General features: G+C 39.0%; 1 protein-coding gene across 4 annotated transcripts in view; it reads left to right on the forward strand.

Moving 5' to 3' along the window:
* Nucleotides 1-15,893, forward strand: part of mtgo (miles to go) — a 596,892-nt gene extending 580,999 nt beyond the window's left edge. For all 4 annotated transcript variants that reach the window (XM_083118289.1, XM_083118287.1, XM_083118290.1 and 1 more), the window contains 3 exons: nucleotides 2,642-2,769; nucleotides 8,551-8,742; nucleotides 13,001-15,893. In XM_083118289.1, the coding sequence (XP_082974415.1) occupies nucleotides 2,642-2,769; nucleotides 8,551-8,742; nucleotides 13,001-13,129 (449 nt within the window). In that variant the 3' untranslated portion in view covers nucleotides 13,130-15,893. The remainder of the gene's footprint in view (nucleotides 1-2,641; nucleotides 2,770-8,550; nucleotides 8,743-13,000) is intronic.
* Nucleotides 15,894-21,924: the final 6,031 nt, after the last annotated feature.

Raw genomic sequence — 21,924 nt, forward strand, 5'->3', positions numbered from 1 at the left:
CGGTTCCTCGGTGCACAGCATGCGCTTATATATGGCGGACTCCCTTATCGTGTCTGTGACGTCATGCTTCCGTCGAATACGCCACTATCTGCAATTTTCCGTATGGGTCTGGTGCCTGGTCGAAGTTCAATGTCACGCGTATAGTTCCCCGTTTTCGTTCTTTACGTGACCTTGGGTGCAACATGCTGGGATCACGATTCTTGCCTGCTCACACGCCTCCTCTTACACACATGCGTCACTTCTGCGGGTCACCCATTCCACCGCCTATGCCTCTGTGCATTTAATCACGTATTCCTTTCTGGTCAAACTTCATTGTCACCAAGGTTGTATTTGAAGTTAAAGGAAGTAAAATGTAAAATAGGTGTGCTAACACGTGTACTCAAAATACACTAACCTTGGTGGCATTTCATGAATAGTGTATTCATATCATCCAACCAGGTTTTATGAAAAGGAATATTGTTCTCTATGTGGCTTTAAGGCTATGAAGATATGTTCTCAGTGTTAGTGTCATTTACATGCTGTTAATGTAAAGGATTACAATTGGCCTGTAAAAGTAAGGGAAATCAACCCATAAATGAAAAAGTCAGAGAATTTTGAAAATACTGACCAGAAAAGTCAGGCGAGAAATCTTAATGGAGAATATTCCATGTGAAAACAATTTTATGGTTTATTCTTGTTCATTTATTTTTTAACAACATTGACTAAAGTTTTTTTCTTCCTATTTAAAAATAGAAGCACAGTTTTACATTTAAAATTGGGTTATTAACATGTAAAAAAGGTAAAGTGTTCCCCTGTGCATAGCACCACGCCATGAAGGCGTATAGGGGGTGTGGGGGTAACGCCCCACACTTTCTTGATCCGGTCGTGAGTGGGGGTGATGTGATCAGCATCACGCCCCTGACCGCCTTTACCCCCCAGGGTTTCCCCCAGGTACCCATGTTATTCGACGCTGGGTAGGCGCCGGGGCCGCTTCCACCGTTAGAAAAGTTCCCGGATTTGAACCGGCCGGGGATCGAACCCGGGACCTTGAGCATGGTAGTCAGACGCGTTACCGACTGAGCCACCGCGGCCTTATTAACATGTTACAATACCTAGAAATGGTTTCTTAATTTATTTTAAAAATGCATTGAAAACCTGGAATATCAGGGATGTTTGTCAAAAATGATCACTGATATAAAAATAAATGTTAGGTCTTTCACCTATGGTGCGAGCATTCTTAGGTTTGATTCTTGGTGGGAGGTAATTTATTGATATATTACTAGAGTAAAAGCAAGTAACACGAAGGCATGATGTACAGATCCTCTCAGGATATCAACCAGGTAGTTGTGGAAAGGTTTCCAAGCTTCCAAGAGCTAACGTCACTCTCAACTTCAGGGTAGAAGTGTAGTGCAGAGCATCAACCCATTGTATATGTATTTGGAGTGGGAGGTTCCTGGTGTAGATGGTGGACCAATCGGGACCCACGTCCACAGTGCTGGTTGACTGTCACTAGCCAGGCTGGGTCCATTTTAAGCTCCATGTTAAAATTGAGATTCATCTTTTTTCTCCATGAATGACCATTCTTCCTGATAACACTGTCCCAATTGTTGGATGATTTGGTAATACATTCTGGAAGTTCCTAATGTGACTTTAGTGTTCTCTGTAGTGCTGTTCAATTGGCCAGCCTGTTTGTCCAATGTGTGCTTTACCGCAGTTGCAATACAGTAGACTCAGGTGCCTTGAGGTTTTGTAGTAGGCTCGTGATCTTCGATGGTAGTTTTATATTTCTTTTGGCAAGGATGCAATTTATAATTCCAGAGAGATTTCCAGTGGTCCTGTCGTGTCCAGGTTTCTCCGTGCTGCTCTTCTTGGACAGTACTTGTTCTTTCTGAATGCAGTGCGAAGATGCTGTATTTCTCCTGGTAGATGCTCAACACCACTAATGGAGATGGCAAAGATTCAAGACTTACTTCAGCATGAAAGCAATTAACTTGAATGAAATAGAAATTCTAAAATTAATTTTTTTAAGAATTCTGAATACTGTGGCAGTTTTTTGAAATCATCAAAATTTTTGTAACAGACTTCTGGAACAACCCAAAGATCTATAGCAGAACCTCAAGGGAATGAGGTACACTTTTCCATAAGGCATACATTTATTTCAGTACCATCAAATTACTGGAGAATATAAAAGATAATGGAGAGAGTTCTAATTCTGTCGATATATCAGTAATAAACCTATTTAGACTCCCACGTATTTCCTGTGGAATCTTAAAGGGTTGCTCTTCTACTGAAAGTTTTCAGTAATAGTAATGTTTTGGCATTTTTCTTCACATCCAGTTCTTCAACCTCCTTCTTTCCATCCATATGATTTGTTCAGTTAATGCAAAGTAACATGTTCCTTTAATAAGGATCTTCCATAAGCATTCATGTAAAATTCCAGCCACCAGACACGTTCAGCTTGCCCTCCATGAAGGAAACTGTACCTTGTGCCCTTCAGGATTACGGTCGAAGGGTGCACAGTACATCTTGTCACGTATAACAATAAGAATGAGCAACATGTGAACCATGTGTTTTTTGTTGATCAGTTTTGTATCTATTATTATTTATTTATTTTAAAGGTAACACTTTAAATTATTAACACACTGTATAACTGTTGTTTCAGCCCCCAGACTGAGTGATGTAACACATAGCAGTTGTGTTGTGGAATGGACTCCATGCCGGCCATACTGCACAGATCCAATTTCTTACCAGCTGCAGCGTGCCAGAGTGAGGGATCAAGATTTTAGACAGGTGAGTTGCAGAGTACTCAATCTATATGCATTTTTTAAAAAAAACCAAACACATAGTCCATACGAGTAAGTTGTAAGCATTATTTTTGTAAAGTAAATCAAGTTTTGTCAGTAAAATATGGTTGAATAAATTGGGGGAGGCCCCAGAAAACTCTCTCTCTCTCTCTCTCTCTCTCTCTTTTTCTGAAAGAGGGAAGGAGGGAGAGAGAATGAGAGAAAGAAAGAGAGAGGGGACAGAAACAAGAGAGAGAGAGAGCACGGTAGCAGTATTGTGCATAGAAGAGAACATATAATGAACCCTTTTTAATTTTAATTTGAAAATTTGATCAGAAGTTTACTCCCCTTGAGATTACTCTTGAAACCAATGTTAAAAATTCATACGTAATTTGAATTTTCAAACCTTTTGATAGTTCGAAGGTAGCTTCATAGACTGACGGAGGGGAGAGAAAGTTTCTGTTTGCTTGTATCAAGCCTCCACCCTCTCCTCAATAACAGGAGATTTCCACCCCTTTTGCATGCAAGTGTTCGCCCTTAGACCCACTAGCCAATAATTTGTGAAAGTCTTCTTATCTGCCCTCATTTGTCAGTTGTGAGTAGTAAGGGTACATTGTTCACAATGTCGAAGCGTGGTGTTTGAATCTCAAGCAAATGTTAGCGATTACAGTCAACTCTCGATTCAACGACCTATCACAGTTCCCGGGAAAAGGGTCGTTATTTCGAAGGGGTCGTTATTGGAATTTGCACCAATTTTCAGCTTAAAGGGAGCTCAAACGGACACAAAGATGCCTAGGAGATGGTAACACCATTTATCCTGGTAGTTATACAACCTGTTATGCACAGGATGCGTGTTGTGAGAAGGAAAATAGAACAGGAAAAAGTTTTCACAAAAGAGAATTTAAAATAATGTTACTTTATTTCAATTGTGCACAATTTCCAGGAAATTCTTACAATTCTAGTTCATGAGAAACCCGTTTGCACTGAGACCAATGGAAAGGAAAACAATCTCTCGCTTATTGCAAACGAAACTCGAAGAACTTTGACACTAGTCAGACTGGTGCCAGCAAAAGTCGGGAGATAATCGGGCAGAATGAATGTTGTATTTTATACGGGTTTACTGGAGCATTGTCTGTTACAAGATTAACTGGTAAGATTAGATCTCTCGGGAGAAACAACACAACCTCTCTAGGTACCAGACAAAAAAAGTAAAGCCAGGGTGTAATTTTCGTTCTGGTTCGGCTGTGTAAAATACATCGTAAAAAAAGTAACTTTTCTTTGCTTCAACCAACTTCATTCACCCTCCCTCCCCCATTCAAGGGAGCAGTCCAAACTCCTTCCTTGACTTTCATTGTAATCCAGCGTGAAAAAGGAAACGTGCAACTTGCGATTTTTTTTTCATCCAATGCGTATTCTAGGACACCTCATTAAACAGCTCATTAAACGGCGTGGCAGTGGATAATCATTCGGATTTGGAATTGAATTTCACTTTAAACTGTATATTTAGTCCCGATTAGCCCATCAGCATAAATGAACTGAAAATAAGCTTTATGAAACTGCGCATTTGCACATATCAAAATGGTAGATCGTTATTTACTCTCAAGTTAAGCGACAATTGGTGTTGGGCGTATTCTCGATGTCAAACACCTTTTCCCCTTGAATAATGTCTTTTTAACGACCATTCCTACATTGAACACTTTTTTTTTTCTCCCCACATGAATGGTTCTGAAGAAAAGCGGTTGCAAATTAAAATTAAATTTACATATTTGTTTATCAGAAGGCGCAGAACATGAAGTTATTTTAACTCTTGTTTTCCTTTCTGGAGATTGAATTTCCTTATCCTCAAATCAAAACAACTTTGCCAAAACAATAACTTTTTCCTTGGCGCTGGATGAGTCATCTCATCGCTGTTATCGGCAAGCAAGAGCTTTGCAGATGCTAGACAAAACACTGGCGCCACAAGGAGACGGGCTGGAAGTTTGAGCAACAGGTGGCGGAAGAGAGATAACGCAACTGTCGAAGACGGAACTTTTATCAGCAGAAAGAAATTACCCTTGCTTTACGTTTTACCATGCAACAGACAATAATACCGGCAGTATTTCCTCTGCAGACAACAGTATTACAAAAAAAAAAAATAAATAAATAAATAAATAAAAAAAACAACTGAATTCTGCAATTATCAACATTGCCGTGCACACCAGTGGCGGAGAATGAGCTGGGGAAAGGGGGGAGGGTCACTTTTTTTTTACTTGTTCTATGGTTTTTGTTCATTTTCAAGAATATATCCAGAACTGGTTGCCTCATTTTAGACGTCAAAGGAAAGGAAGAAGGGTGGGTCCTTTTCCACCCTCGCCTGTAATCAGCCTGCATCATCAAGAAAATCGTGGCTGAAACAATCTGCATCGCACCCCCCCCCCCCCTACGTTTGCTGACAGGAAAAAAGGGAGAAGTCAGTCAGCCAACGGAACACTTTTTTTTGGCAGATATTACAACATCGACACAATTAGGAAAATGTATGAAGTGGGAAACGGGAGTTATGATGCACGTAAGATCGAAGTAAACTTTTGTGGAAACCTGGATGACAACGCATTAAGCGGGTAGACGATCTTTAGTTCACCTATGTGGTTTTGATTATCTCTAACAGTTTCGCTTTTTTATGAAGTGTTGCAGGGAACAAAGAACAAGTTTTGAATGAAAGCGGTTACCAGAAGTTGTTGGCTACAAGGCCGAGAGTTGCTCACTCGCGGGAACCTGCTGAACTCTAGGTCAGAGCTGGACAGATGGGCCAGACTTCCAGGCGCCACACATCTGTATTTTCGAACATTCCTGCGATATTATCTCTCAATGTGGTGTATTTATCGATGAAAGAGCTTGACCTGCCATACACATTGGCAAAGACTGTAAGTCCAGCAGTTATTTCCCCCCTCCCCCACGAGTTTTCAGCAGCTCTTAGGACAAGGAAACAAGTCAAGTCGATTTAAAATAACATACAAGTACATTCGATCTTCTCTTCTCGCTTATCCAAGAGCAAGCGTGGCAAAACAAGCCTGGTGTGTTGGGTAGCTGGGTAGCGGCCGCCGGGTGCGGGGTAACATGGGTGCACTTGAGGGAGGGAAGGGCAGAGGTCAAGTGCTATTGGATATCACTCAAGCATGGTGTGGTGGTGTCTATTTTTATTTCAGACCCAATTGTGAGCGGTAGAGCGATCGTAAAGGGAATGAATGGAGGAAAAAACAACGCATTTTTCGGCCGATTTCCTTCAATTTTTCAACTTTTTTTTCCAATTTTTTCTAAATTTTTCACGGTTCCCGGGAAAAGGGTCGTTACTTCGAGAGGGTCGTTATACCTGGGGTCGTTGAATCGAGAGTTGACTGTGCTTGTTTCATGCAATATATAAAATTGAAGATTTTGTTAACCATGTAAAAATGAACAAACAATAGCAAACAAAAATCATGGTCTTCTTTTAGTGAGTACAGGTAGTTAATCCTGTTACACATGTACGTGATGTTGTGTGTTAATACATATCGAGTGTTGTCTATTTACGTGGAGTTCCGGGTTCAAATCCAAGCCTGGGTGTTCTTAATCAGTTTCATCATTGGATGGTTCCAACGAGGATGGTGGCAGTGGCCACCAAAATTAATAGAACAACAAAAAACAGTTTTGTGGAAAAGTGAGTGCATAAGTTTCTCAGTATTTAATATTAAAGTAGGTAATTTGTTGTACATATCATACATAGATAATTTGAAAATCCCTTGTATTGGAGGTAGAGAGAACACTCTATTTCAACTTTACATTTTATTAATAGAACAGTCATTTTGTTGTCAGTCAATGATATTGATTTCATACACCATTCAGAAACCACATACATATTTATTATTATTATATACAGGGGATGGACAAAAATATGGAAACACCTGCAGAAATGCACATTACCTTTATTAATATCGAGTAGGACCACCGTTGACACGCAGAACGGCAACGGCCTGCAGTCGACGTGGAATGGACAAATACAGGTTGCGTATGTTTGTCAAAGGGATGTTGTACCATTCTTCCTCCAAAGCAGCTGCAAGTTGTTTTAGAGACGATGGTGGTGGGTAGCGGGCTCGCACCTTGGTCTCCAAAACAGACCACAGGGGCTCAATAATATTGAGGTCTGGCGATTGTGGAGGCCATGGCAGATGTGACACTTCATCTTCGTGCTCATCAAACCAGTCCTGGACGATGTGAGCTCTATGAACAGGAGCTCTTGTCATCTTGAAACATGGCATGGCATCACAATCTGGGAACAAAGTTTGCATCATGGACTGCAGCTGGTCACTCAAAATGGTTACGTAGTCCCTGGCAGTGACATGTCCATGCAGGGTGTGCTGGCGTTCTCCACACGTACACTCGGCCAGCAGTTGGAAACAATGTAAAGGATGACTCATTCGACCAGATTACAGTCTTCCACTGCTCCGTTGTTCAGTTTTAATGGGTCGTTGCACCACTGTCTCCCGTCTAGCAGCATGGTCAATAGTCACGAGTGGTTTTGGGAATTGCAGATCTGCCATGAATATCCTGCTTGTGGAGTTCTCTTCTGACTGTTTTGACGCTAACAGGGTTTGTAAGCACTGTATTCAGCTCAGCAGTGACTTTTGGAGCCGTGATGATCTTCTGCTTGGTCACAATCCTACCCAATGTGCGTCTGTCTCTGTCACGCAACACACACTTGCATCCACGCTGGTGCTTTGCTGATGCGGTTTTTCCGGAAGTCTTGTAGGCAGTCATGATCTTCGAGACTGTGCCTCTTGATACACCAAACATTTCCACTACTTTCGTCACGGAAGCTCCCACGTGCACCACAATTTGCCGTCTTTGAAACTCTGTCAGCTCAGATATGATTCACGATAACCTGCACGGACCGGTCGCTGAACTGTAACTGGCCCATCTGTCAGGTTGGCCAGGGTGTATACCTCGCGGGAAGTGCCAGTGACCACAGCGCCACCTACCATTTAGATGCAAATCGTGTTTGAAATGTCTACCTGTTTTATACCAGGTGTTTCCATATTTTTGTCCATCCCCTGTATGTATGCTTCTAGTCCTGCTCTCAAGCAGATAACTTTTAACCAATGAGTTCTTGATTCATGCTACCTAGAAAACTACCTCTTTCCCATTAAGCTTTTTTTTAGTTTTGAAAACTAAGCACTGATGGATTCAGATATTCCACAGCATTACACTGTACCAAGAGTGGATCAGCACTATGCTTCGGCCACCTTCATGGCTACTGATGAGAAGCCAGATAGCTCATGGATCCATTTACCACCTGATCCCGGCCATTTTTAGAAGTGATGTGTTAAGCACCATGCTCTGGCCACCTTTACCCCCAGGTACTCATTTATTTGAGACTGGGTGAACCCCTGAGCTTACTTAACTAAGGTAGCTTAGTGTTTTAATCATAAATAATGGATCAAAACAACAAAAATCATTGAATATTAAAAGTGAAGAGAGTTATAAATTTCAACTTACAGCCAGCCCTTTTAATTATAGCAATATTAATAAAAATAGGAGCCTTTTATGCAGGGACAAAGCTGAAAACATTCCAACCATAGATAACCCACCCTGGTCTTGATAATCGAACCCAGTTCTCCTGTGTGGCAGTCAGATGCCCTACTGGCTAGACCATCTTGGTTCCCACAATTTTCTGGATTACATCTTTTTTGTCAGCTGCCTGAAGTGTATTTGCATATATTTTTATTTCGGAAGTGTCCTATTTATACATTTTATACATGCATTAATTTTTTTGTTTCAGGTGTACAAAGGTCTAGAAACAAAGATAGTCCTGAATGACTTGGAACCGGGAGCAGAGTACTGTGTTCGAGTTTGCCCTGTTCGTCAGACAAGCACTGGCAATCTTCCAGGGGCATATTCTCCAGCCGCAATGTTCTCTACACCCTCTCCCGACCCTGTTAACAATCCAAGCAACAAGCCGGTTGCATCACAGGTAAGGATGAAGAAGAGCATAAGTTGAGATTTTTCTGGTCTGTTCATCTTATTTATGTAAAGCATAATCATCATCATACCAGAAAGTTCCATTCAATTTTGAGCTGTAGCTGAACAGTGGAATTATTTGAAGTTCTTTTTAATGTTGTTATACCGAACTTCTAAAGGTTATAGCATAGTAGTTAGCGTTTGTACTGATAGAAGGCATTAGCTGCTGATTTCTGATATGATTCTCCATCTAGTTGAAATTTTTAAAATTTGAAGTCTCCAGAACTTGGACACCAACTAACTTCCTACATGAGTTGTAACTTTTTGGTCCTTTTTTCATGTAGGTTTTTTTTAATGACTTCATAAATATGCAATGTAGGTGTGTATTTTTCCTCTGCTTGAAATAGTATAGCAAACAAAAGTGTCATCCTAGTTTTATGGTAAAATTTCTCAGATGTCACATTTTTTACTTGTTGCATTAAAAGTTGAATGTAACATAATTGTTGATTCCGCATGTAAGAAATCAATGAAAGAAAGCAACAGAGTGGAATCCAACTAGCACCAATGCCAAGATATCCTAACATAGCACATCAATTGATTCCGGTGTTCCTGAGGATCAAATTCTGCTTCATATTTAAACTCTCTTTGGTCTTCCTTTAGCAATGTGATCTCAAATCAGTGAACATACTGTGTAGCGGAATTTTTTGAAAATCAACAAAAATTGTTGCTGAACCAGGGTTGAACTTGTGTGCTTGGTACAGGGTTTCCACTAGGGATGTGACGAAGCTGAAAATTTACCAATGCCGATGTACTCACCGATAATGGGATGTTATTTTCTGCAAAAATAAATTTGAAATGTCATATCATATGTATATACATATATGTTCTCAAGAGATGCGAATGTACATTTGCATCTACAAAATGTTATGTGTTTAAGAAGAACATGGATTCTCAAGAGATTTAACATTAGTACACAAGCAGTTCTTTGAAATGCAAAATGAATTCCTGTTCTGCCAGATTCAACTTCAGAAACACGAGATTTGGAAGCACTTCAGAAAGTAACCTACTTCTTCTCTTATCGCAAATCTGTTCAGCAACACTGAACACTCAATCACTGAATACTGATGCAGCAGATATGCCCAAGTATTTTCCCAGCACTTGCTTCAGGTTTGAATACTCATTTTTGAATTTCCAATACAACAGCAGATCCTGGTTCAGCAATGTACTGTTTTATTTCCGATGTTGAGTTAGGTTGATCCTCTGAATGAGAGTTTGCAATAATTTTATTACAAAAACTCTACATATATCTTACAAAACTAGACTATAAAACTTATTATAAGGTAAAACTCTAGTATAATCTGTACAGGTTTAAATATCGGATTTTGGCCGATTCCGATACCGATATGTCAATTTTTGCCGATTTTCATACATCTGTAATCGGCTTCGGCACATCCCTAGTTTCCACACACCTGGAGAACTTGTAAATCTCAGGAAATTTGAAGAAAATACAAATTGCAAGGAAAATTTTCTAATTGATGAGTGTATCTCATTGAAGCACATGAGTATGATCCTGTCTCTGATAATAATTACAAGTAATAAGTAGTAATGATTATAACGGCAATAACTGGCATTATACAAGCTACTTTGTAGATATAGGCTTTAGATACGAGGGTCACTATTTATATTTTGAGCCTTACAATGAAAAAACAGGAATTTGGCATTGAAAACTGCTTTATTGTTTTTCGAAGTATTCTCCTTTATGGTCAATACACTTTTGCATTCGTTCAAACCATTTGTCAAAGCAGTTTTTCCAATCTTCTTGAGACACCTCTATAATATGGTTTTTGAACGCATCAATGGCGTCTTCCGCCGACGAAAATCGTTGTCCACGCAATTTATTCTTGACATTTGGGAACAACAAGAAGTCATTGGGTGCCAAATCAGGACTGTACGGCGGATGACCCATCAATTCGATTTTTTGACTGTTCATAAAGTCTGTTGTTAGACGAGATGTGTGACAGCTGGCATTGTCTTGATAAAGAATGATCTGACGGCGTTTGTTTGTTTTCCGTATTTGACCGAAGGCCTCTGGCAAACAAATTGTTGTGTACCATTCAGAGTTGACCGTTCTACGTTCCTCTAAAGGCACAGTTGCCACATGACCAGTTTTCCCGAAAAAACAGGCGACCATTTGTTTCGATGTGCTTCGAGCGCGAACAACTTTTGTTGGATTGGGTTCATCTTGAAACACCCATACAGTCGACTGCTGTTTACGTTCCGGTTCATATGCATATATCCATGATTCATCACCTGTTACAATCTTATATACGTATTTTGAAGCACCACGATTGTATTTATTGAGCATTTGTTTGCACCAATTGACGCGAGCGTCTTTTTGAGTTTTTGTCAAATTGTGTGGGATCCAACGAGAACATACCTTTCTCACAGCTAAATGATCATGTAATATTTTATATATGTTGGTGGAACTAATGCCTATGGTTGCCTCAATCTCACAGTATGTCACATGACGATCTTGCAGTATTAGGTTTTGCACAGCATCAATGTTTTCTTGAGCAACAACTGATTTTGGACGACCTTCGCAAATCTCGTCGGTGAGCGAATGGCGGCCACGATTAAATTCGTTATACCAGCGTTTCACAGTGGCAAAGGATGGGGCTTCATCGCCAAATGTGGAAGTAAGTTGATCGATGCACTCTTGTCTTGATAATCCACGTCGAAAATCGTAAAAAATCATCGCACGAAAATGTTCACGAGTTAATTCCATTTTATTGTTGTCGCGCAATCTCCAAGGCAACATAAACAACACAAATGAAGCTATTGACAAAACATTTGAAGTAGGTTATGGTCAATAATGCCAGATGATTCCATGCAAACGTCAAATCGCGCCTAACTTCAATCAGTGTTGCCAAGGCTCGAAATATAAATAGTGACCCTCGTATATGTTTATTTTGCATTTTACATTACAGCAAAATATTTAGACGTTCTTTATACAGTTTGTTTGAAATTTTATTTTTATTTGTAACATAGTTTGTAAAGAGAGCCTGTACTCTTTGTCCTTATTTATATGCACAAACATTCAAGTATGTTGAAAGATTCTGTCGGGCTATCGACCAGGTGAGTTGTATAAATGATTCCAAGCTTTCGAGAGCTAACGTCACTCTCATCAGGGTAGAAGTGAAGATGAGAGAGAAGTTAGCTCGCGGAAGCGTGGAATACTTTCCCCAATTCACCTGGTCGATAGCCCGAGAGAATCTTTTCATCATTCGTCACCAGGAAAGCTTAATGACTTACTTCATTCAAGTATGTACTTGTTTCGTGCAGGTCAAAGAAAAAACCATTCCACCTTCACCAAAGCAATATGCACCTGATGAAGCAACAAGAAAGGTGACGAAATCAACCAACTACTTGAAATGATTAAGTCAGAGTAGATTATTTTGTTGAAAAAGTTTTGTTTCTGCGTTGCTATTTTATTCTTACAACTGATTAATTTAGAAAGTTCATTGCCTTCTCATTGTAGATTATAGCACCTGGGATGTAAGTGGTATTGTGTCAAAGCATTGTTGATGAAGTGCAAATAATGCTGTAATGTGATTGATGTAGCCTTGAAATATGAACTTTTTCATGCAGTATTTTCTCAGCAACACACATGGGTTAGCTTCTAGGACCCACCAGAAAAGTCTCGCTAACTGAGGAACATTGCCAACAGATTTTCATCTTAAAATTCAGAATGTTGTCTGGAATCAGTTTGTCTGTATCAGATTAATTGGTACTCTATTGGTATCGGCCAATATAGGCATATCGGTTTATCGGTAAAATTACCAATTAATTTACCGATCTGATATATCTATAAATATCTTATAATTTAGTGCAAAATGCTGCCAATTTCTTATACTTTTTATGGATAATTTCCATGCCCTACTTTTTTAAAAAAGTAAATGTAAATATGCAACTTGTTTTTCACTGCAGTCTCTTCAAAACACACATTTATTAAGGACGTCAATGATCCATTCAGATTATTCAAGGATCATTTGGAATTTTATATCAGGTCGGTAAATTTTATATCTGTACTTTATTGGTATTGGCCAAAATTTCATATTAGCCCATCCCTAATTTGTGCTTTGCAGTTGGTAAGAATAATTTAATGACAATAACTTTTTACGTTGTGTACATATAATGAATTTTTAAGTCTTGAATTAAATATCAGCATGGTAATTTAATATCCATTGATGGAGTTATTTTTCTCCCTATAGGCATTGGAGACGAAACCTTTATCAGATCAGCAGTGGGCTATAATAATTCTAAGTGGTTTCACCATGGTTGCCGTGTTAGCTGCCGTTATCATGCAACAACTCATCTCTTGGAGCAAGAGTTCATCTTAAAGTTGGACTGAAATGGATCACTCTGTTTGTATTAATTATTATAAGTCTGATAACGACAAAAAGTTTTGTTGTAACATGTAAACATTAATGGTGCTGTTGGTTGCTTTAGGGCAAATAGCCAGGGGGGATTGATGTTCCCTCCTACCAATGGAGTTGGTTGCTTTCCAACCAGAGCTTATTTGAAAGGTCTGTGCTCGTATTGAGGTGGTTCGGCTTTTCTATCGTTGATCACCAATTCTGGTATAAACTTTTTTTTTTTTAGAAAGCATGGTGTTGATCCCCCCTCCCCCCTTTCTTGATAAAATTTTTCTATTGTGCCAACTGTTAAGGTGGAATTGCCTTTGGCAAAAGCTCGTTGTTGAAAAAGATGGCGGAAATGTTGATGCAACAATCACGCAGCACAAGTTTTGATGTCCTTGTGACTTCTTCCAAAGTATTATTAATGCAGGGCATTGTTCGTACCATTATAGTCCTCTACATTTTTTTAAATAGATATAGCAAAGGACAATATATGTTATATAACTATCTACATACACACACACGCGCGCATATATATGCATATATATATGTGTGTGTATTTCCTCAGTGGAGATGGACGGACCATTTGTGAGGATTTGGTCATTTGTACTTGTACAGAGGTTTTTTTTATATATATTGTCATTATTTTTGCATTTCTCTCCAGTTTCGTTTTTATTTGCATCATGATATTTCATGAGAATTCTGTGAATAGAATGGCGGTGACCATTAGTAAAGAAAATTGTCTCTGGTGCTAACAGGACCACCAGTGTAGCAAGCTTGCATTCTAAGTTGCATAATGCGAACACTGGAGCCCGAAAGTCTTGTAATGTAATAAAAAACAAGTTGTATTTTTATGCTAAACTTTGGAAGCATGGGATGTGTTACTAACCATTCCTTTTTCCCCTACACTCTCTCTTTGTCGGAGTTGAACGAATTATAAAGCTTCTCCAAGCAATCGTTGATCACACACTGTGCATGAAGGTTTAAACTTTGCTTATGTCTTATTTCTTGTGAACGAGATTTTTTCCCCTTATTGATTGTACATGTCTTGATATTTTTTATCATTCTTGTTCCTTGTATAAATAAGAGTAATTGTTGTTGATGGAGCTTGCACAAAATATATTAATAAATTCTCAGCTGCAGGACACTTTCATAATGAGTTGCGATTATATCAGCTGATATCCAGGATTCTGGGTGTTTTTATGTAGTAACTAAGATTGTGTCAAGTTTCCATGTATTTTTTTAGAATTTATTATATTATTAAGTGAGATGGAAGTCACAATTTGTAAATAATACTTACGGTTTGAGGTATTTAAATTATTTGAATAGATTTGAATAAATTGGTTTATGTTTATTGAACCTAATATAGTAGATCCACAGAAAGATATTTTTGAAGTGGTTGGAAAGCAAAACAGTCTATAGAGATATCATTATTCTTATCAATATTATTATATTATATTATTATTATTATTGCTATTATTAATATTAATTTGATGGAAGATTTAAGAATGAAATCTTTTCATACCAGTAAAACAATCATGATACATTGATGGAATTCCTTTTTTTCAGTGATTGATTTCTTGTATGGAAAGGTAATTTGTTGATATTTCCTCTTACTCAAGAAGTATAGATATATATATAAATATATAAATAAAATATATATATTTTATGTATGTGTATCATTAATGCTCTTTTACCGCAAAGAGTGTCAAGTTTCTTATATGTATGAAAGTTGCAGGAGGGAAAATAAATCAATTTGGGAACATTGTACGTAACAATATCACAGATCTGTAACAGGTAGTCACTGTAAATGAACTGGTGGATTGGCAACACTTTACCCAACCATCTCATATTCTAATGTATTTGACTGCATTTAAATGTTTAGCCTTTTTGGACACAAGATACTGTACATATCCTATTTTTTTCTCTCTATATATATATATTAGTGCAGTGATATGCAGAGCAAATAGATTGGAAATATTTTGTTAAAATACAGTGAACTTTTTTTTGTTTGTTGTGTGCATGTGAGAATACGTGTATTTGGTAATTGGTTTAACATCATTATAAAATCCAGCTAATAATATTAAGTTGTGTTAATGGCAGTCTTCCTTTGGCAATTCATAATGGTTATATATAAATATTTTTTTCTCTTTCCCATAGTAAAAACAATTTGTGAACAGGTAGCTGTGATCTGAAAATAACTTATTACAGAATCAGAATCCAACAAATTGCATATCCTTTTTTTTCTGTTTGATATCACTTTATTTTTTTTTAAAGAAACATGTGCTTTATTTTTTAAGAGTCGATGGTATTATCAGCATTATTCTTCCTCATATCTTTTTCTCTTGGAACTGTCAGAGGCCTTTGTGGATGCATTTTTTTTAAAGAAAAAGATATAGTCAATATTGCTCATTAGCTGTTATTTAACAATGGAAATAAAATTGTCAACAACAATGGGTTCATGCAAAGTGCCAGAGCATTGTTCCTTATAGGAGATACCTTGCACGGATCACGTTTTCAATTTTGGTTTCAACACTGCTGCATCAATTATATATATATATATATATATATTTTTTAAAAAGCATTTTTTTAAAGCACTGTTTTTGGTTAACACTGTAATGTCTGTGTAATCATCTCCTGTTTTGGACAACTGTATTTCATTTTGCTGTAAGCCCAATATCTGTAGTATGCCATTATTACAACAGCATTTCATAAGGCATTCCAATAAATAACATGGCAAAGGTAACTTCTCTCTTTTCATTGGATGGACGGTGAAAAATTATCCTGTTTTACGGTTAAACCAGTCGTAATTTACCATTATTGTTTGTTGATTGATTGAGTTCAATTTTTGGGGGTGCTTCAGCTTGTATGGTCATTTTGCACCCTTCTAAGTATGTGAGGAAATATTCCCTTATCTAAAACCTTACCTTAACCTTTAGGAGCCCTATCGTCTTGATCGAGATGCTCTCATGTAACCCTCGGGGGGCCCAATCGTCTCGATCGAGATGCTCTGTCAAGGTTGTAGTTTTTACGTTATAACTTTGCTATTTTGGCTAGAATTTTGATTTTCTTTTTTCATATTATTGTTAAAACATGTATTTAACAGAAATGATTGTTGCACGCTTTATCTTTACATGAAAATCACGAGAAAAAGATGACTTCTTTTTTGAGTCTTTTTCTCAAGGGAAAAATTTTGCCGACAAAGGAAGCCAGGCTTTGTTGTTCTAAAGCAATGCGTTTCCCTCACCCCTGGAAACTGCATTGGAAGCAAGTTTGTATATCAGTACTCGAGGTCAAAAGGAATGTTTTCCCCGGGGGAGCAAGCGGGGGTTGGGAGTTGGGGGAGGGGGAAGAGGGATTGTTGAAACTGCATCGTAATGTAAGAAAAAAATTTGGGGGGATTCCCCCTCCATATATACGCCGAATGTGCATAAATTTTATATCGTCTGAATCTGTGATTCATTCCGCGTACAACGGTATATCATTCATCTCTCTAGAGCAATTAGCCTCTGAGCTACAGTCATTTCAAGGTACCGCTGCATTTTGAAGTTTGAATCAGTGGCATGCTGACCATTGCTTTTGGGGGTACAACTCACGTTACATTGGTCATACGATAATAATGCGAATATTTTTGTGTTCCTTACATGTCAGCGATAATTTCCATGTGCATGTCGACACTGTCATGTACTTTTTTCTTGGGGGGGTGGGGGGAGAAATCCCTATTTTTCTGAAATTTTGGAATTTTGAGTGTTCTCCCCCCTCCCCCCACCACATATACGCCGAATTTGCATAAATTTTATATCGTCTGAATCTCTGGTTCATTCCACGTACAACGGTATATCACTCAGCTCTCTAGGGCAGTTATCCTCTGATCTACATTCATTTAATGGAAACTGCATTTTGCTCAAAATCGGCTCAGACATCAAGGGGGTTACATGTGAAAATGGCCTTGGGCTCCTAAAGGTTAACCCTTCGTGGGTCATGTAACAAAAATTACGTTGATGGTTGCACAGGGTTCAGGGTTGTTAAAATATGCTTCAGTAAAGATCTTCAACACTAAATCCTCAATTACTACAATTAGATCTTTTCTTGCAACAATTTAGATTCTATAAAACTATAAAATTTGAAATCCTATAAAACTATAAAAAGGCACTCTTTGTTAGTCAGGCACAGATCGGATTTTCGGTAAAAGCCAGATACACCTATAGTCGCCTACGGACTCAGACAGCAAGGGGCTTGAAGATATGACTAACGCTGAAAACAAAATCGTGGTGCAAAAGAGGAAGGTTAGAAACTTGTCTAGACAGAGGAAGTGTGTTGACAAAACAAGCATTGATAAATGGCGACGTTAAAACCACACACCTGGAACTAGAGACCATGCTCAATGAATGCAGGGTTAAAGTTAAAAAGTAAAGGGGCCTGCACAGGACACACACAATACATTAAAAAAGGTAAGGATTCTCTAAGAACATTCTCAGAAACAGTGTAGGAGGCTCGCTCTCCTGAAAAAACTAAAGAAAACATTTGCTAAAACACTTGTCATCATCTCCCAACATTGAAGATACACAGTTGGGAAGTTTAAATTTATGTGTGGAATGTAAAATCGGCTCATTCCATAAGAATATGCTGAACATTTAAAATAACATCACATGCATGACATATTACGGGGTCCAAGCCTTGCAGCAAATGGGTATGGGTGAGAATCCTGTGTCCAATTCAAGGACGAGTTAAAATAACCTATTCTTGAAGGGATGGAGGGTGCAAGGAATGCCATATACCATTGCAGTGTATGTAGAAGTACATTATACTATTTTGAAAATAAATTCCATTTCGCATTTTCCTGGGATTACAATCTCCAAAATTTGTGTACTGCAATTATTCTTTTTTTCAATCCCAATGAACAAATTGAGTAGTACACCATGAATTATATGTAAATGTTTCTTGCAGGGAGTTTCTGTAACACTCCACTGTAGCTTCTCCATCTTAACGTATTCAGTATTCTCTTGGAAGATCTATGTGAAAAATGTAGGATAAAATCTATGCAAATTAAGATATAGTTGAAGTTTTTTCTGGATATCAGCCAGGTGATTTCCGGATAGGCTTCCGAGCTTTCAAGATCTATCATCACTCTCATCTTCAGGGATGAAGTATGGATATGGAGGCGAAGGTGTGGTTTGTGGAGTGGAAGTGTTGAGAAAGACCTGATTTTGGTGTGTCTTTTTTGGCATCTTTTACATGTTCATTAATCTGTTCTTGGACAGTGTGGATGGTTCTGCCAATGTAGGTGTTGTGGCATTGGCATGTGGCCTTGTAGACACCAGGGGATGCAAGTTTGGGTAGGTAGTAACTCTTGAAGTTGGGTAGTGCTCTTCCGATTTGGGATATGGGGTTGTGTGCCAGTCGGATGTTGAAGGGTTTGAGGGCATTGGCAAATTTGCCTGATGTGGTGGGGTGACATGGAAAAGCGATCCATTTGGGTTTGGGATTTTGGTTCTGGTTATCACTGTCTCGTGGGTATCTGAGCTGGGCTTCTGCTTTTGCACATCACATGGATAGCTGGCGTTCGGTGTAACCATTGTTTAGTCCTATTTCGGTTATGCATCCTATTTCATCTTCGAGGTCATCTTCTGTGCAGCTGTGTGTGAAAGCTCTTCTGTAGAAGTTCATCCATACTCCAGCTTTCTGTTTTGGTGGGTGGTTGGATTTGGCATGGATGTACTGGGTGCCCGAACCTGGTTTCCTGTATACGGATGTGATGAATTTGTCTTAGTGTCGTTGGATGCTTAGGTCGAGAAAGTTGAGGCGGTCATTTTCTTCCCTTTCAACGGTGAAATTTATGTTAGGATGTATGTTGTTGAGGGCAGTAGATGGTTTAAGTCCTCTTCCTGTTTGTAAATAACTAGGGTGTCATCGGCATATCTTCTGTATCTTATATGCTCAAATTCTGGCTGGGTGAGTATTGACTTCTCTGCCACATGTAGCACAATGTTGGATAGGGGTGCAGAAAGGGGGTTGCCCATCGCTAGGCCTCCTGTCGGTGGGAAAAACTGTCTTCGAACTGGAAATAGTGTGGGTAAGGCAGACTTGTAGGAGGTTGCAGATTTCATCCATTACAAATGGGGGCATGCCATTGCTGAGGAGCCATGTTCTGGTAGAGTCAAGGCTGATTGGAACGGAGGAGTACATATCTACTACATCTATGCAGGCTAGTTTGCAGTTGTTGGTTTTGACAAAGGAGGTGACAATTTTTTTTCCTTCAAGGCTGTTCTTTAGGCAGTAGGTAAGTTTGTCATTGTGAGCGGTCAGTTTCTGGAGGAGCCATTTTGTCAGGTGAAAACTGGGTTGATTGAAGCCAGCCACTATGATTCTTAGAGGAGTTCCCGGTTTATGAGTTTTGGGTATGCCGTATGCACAGAGAAGGCTAGGGTGGGTGTTGATTAATTTCTTCCTTTCACTTTCTTGGAGGATGGCACAGTTCTCTATTGCTCGGCAGATGGCTGGCTGTATTGTATCTGCTTGTGGGGTCATGTTTCATTTTTTTGTAGCCTTCAGAGTTTAGTTTTGCATGCATTTTGTCACTGTATTGGCCTTTTTCCATTATGACGTATTGATTGTCTTTGTCCGATTTTATGCACCAACATTTGTTGTCCTGTACCCACTTCCTGAATTCCTGTGTTGTGTTCCTTAGTTTACTATGTACTGTGGGTTTATGATTGCCAGTAGGTTGGGCATGTTGGTGGAGGATGATGGATGCACACGTAAGGCGTACACACTCTGCATCTAGGTTCGTTTTTGTTGCAAACGTGTTTTTTTTCAGCAGAGCAGATTAAGTCTAGGAAAGGGGGGGAGGGGGTGGAAGTCAGTCAGGAGGTTGAATTTGAGGCCGTGTTGGAGGAGGGAGTGAAATTCAGTCGGCACAGTGGGGTTGATTATGGTGCTGGTGGGGTTGTTGTGGTTCGTTGGTGGGGTGTTGAGGGCCGGTGGTTGGACACCAAGGTTTTGTTGTTTCTGTCTTAGGATCATTGTTTTACTGTTTTGTGACGTTCTCAGCATGAAGTTGATGTTTTGCTGGGCTTTTTTCCAGTCATCGGAGTTTATGCTCGGTTGTATGTAGTCACGGAAGGAAGCACATGTTTTTTGGAGTGATGCTATTTCGCGATGTTTATCACTGATCACAGCACTTATTGCCCTTTTTTTGACATTGAACACGACCTTTTTAACACTATAGTTGTTGGCGGAGGTTTTCCACTTGAAGAATTTCGGGGTCATTTCACTGTTCCTCAGGGACGTCGGAACCGGGCCCAACTGCCCCCCCTACTCATCATCAAGGGGGGCAATATGGTCATTTTACCCCCCCCCCCCCCCAGTCGCACCCTAAAAAAATGAGACTATATTTTTCTAACTTATTGTTGATTCTGAAGAAATTTTGAGAAAATGTTTTTGTACTCGTTGAATGAACCTGGACTCAAGTTTCTGCTAACAGCAAGAACAGGGAGTACGTGACTGACAGATCCCTAAGCAGATTACAAATGGCATTGGTCTCTTCAAATAAAGTGGAATGTGAACTGTCTTCCCCCCCCCCCTTTCCTCCTAGGAATGTTTGCTACTTCAGTTTTGAGTTCCACCAGAGGTGCGCTCGCTTGTAACAATACTCTGGAGAGGGGGCAGGGGTCGGTGAACTGGGATAACTGCCTGCAGTTCTTAAATAGATACTACCTGACACATTTCTGCAAAACAGGTGCCGTGGAGGAACCAAATGTCCTTTCACGAATTCCTGGCCTCCCTCTCTCTGGATGCCTCATGCCCGCAACCTCTTTGGCAAGAGAATATGAAGGTTAAGTAAAAGCATATGCTCATTTCCTATGCTTTGTCTGGAACTTTTCAGTTGAAGTTTGGTGTTGGGTTGGCCAGTTACGGTCAGTTATCTATGATTAATCGACACAGTGTGTCCGTCGACCACCACGTCGTATCATTATTAATAAAGTCAAATTTTGATTACGGAAAGATGGTTGCAGGGGAAGAGTGGAAGAACCAGAACAAAATTTGTATTTTTTGAGGTAAGCACTAAGCAGTAGAATAAAATTTTCCTTGATCATTTACATAAGAGGAATCGATTGTAGTTAAACCGCCAACATTGAAAACTTAACAACAAGGTGTTCGATTTCTGGGGAAGCACACACATGATTCCTTCATTCATGATTATCATCATCGTATGGTTTAGTCATTGCGCAAACTTCAGTAACAAGTTCTACAGTAATCGCCTCTGTGTGAACGTAACAAATTTAAAATAGAATTTAAAAATGTGATCTCACGATGCTCTGCAACACATCGCACCGGCTGGAGGAATGAAAGGAGGAGGGGGGGGGGGTACATTTCAGCTACTCGCCAGAGGTAAAGTGCTTCAGAGTGTCCCGCACCTGATAAAAAAATAATAATATGCATCCAGTTTATTGAGGGTTTATATGACCTTGGCTTGGTGGTTCCAATAAAGCAACTAATTTAATTTTTTCATAAATTCATGGGTTGTTTTGACATACTTAAAAGTATCCAAAATTATTTAAATCATATTGTAAACAAGTACTAAATTAAAATCTTTTATTTCAATCAACTATAGTTCATATGCAATATTGGTTTAATTATATATAATATATATAATTATATAAACCAAAAGGAATTATGATAGAGAATGTTATTGTATAGGATTAAAATTTGCCACATTCATAGGTATAATAATAGTTTGATATTGACCACACAGAGTTTTGTAATTAAATATAATG

Source organism: Lepisma saccharinum, chromosome 3 (genome assembly GCF_977018435.1).
Source record: "Lepisma saccharinum chromosome 3, izLepSacc3.1, whole genome shotgun sequence".
Taxonomy (NCBI): Eukaryota; Metazoa; Arthropoda; class Insecta; order Zygentoma; family Lepismatidae; genus Lepisma; species Lepisma saccharinum.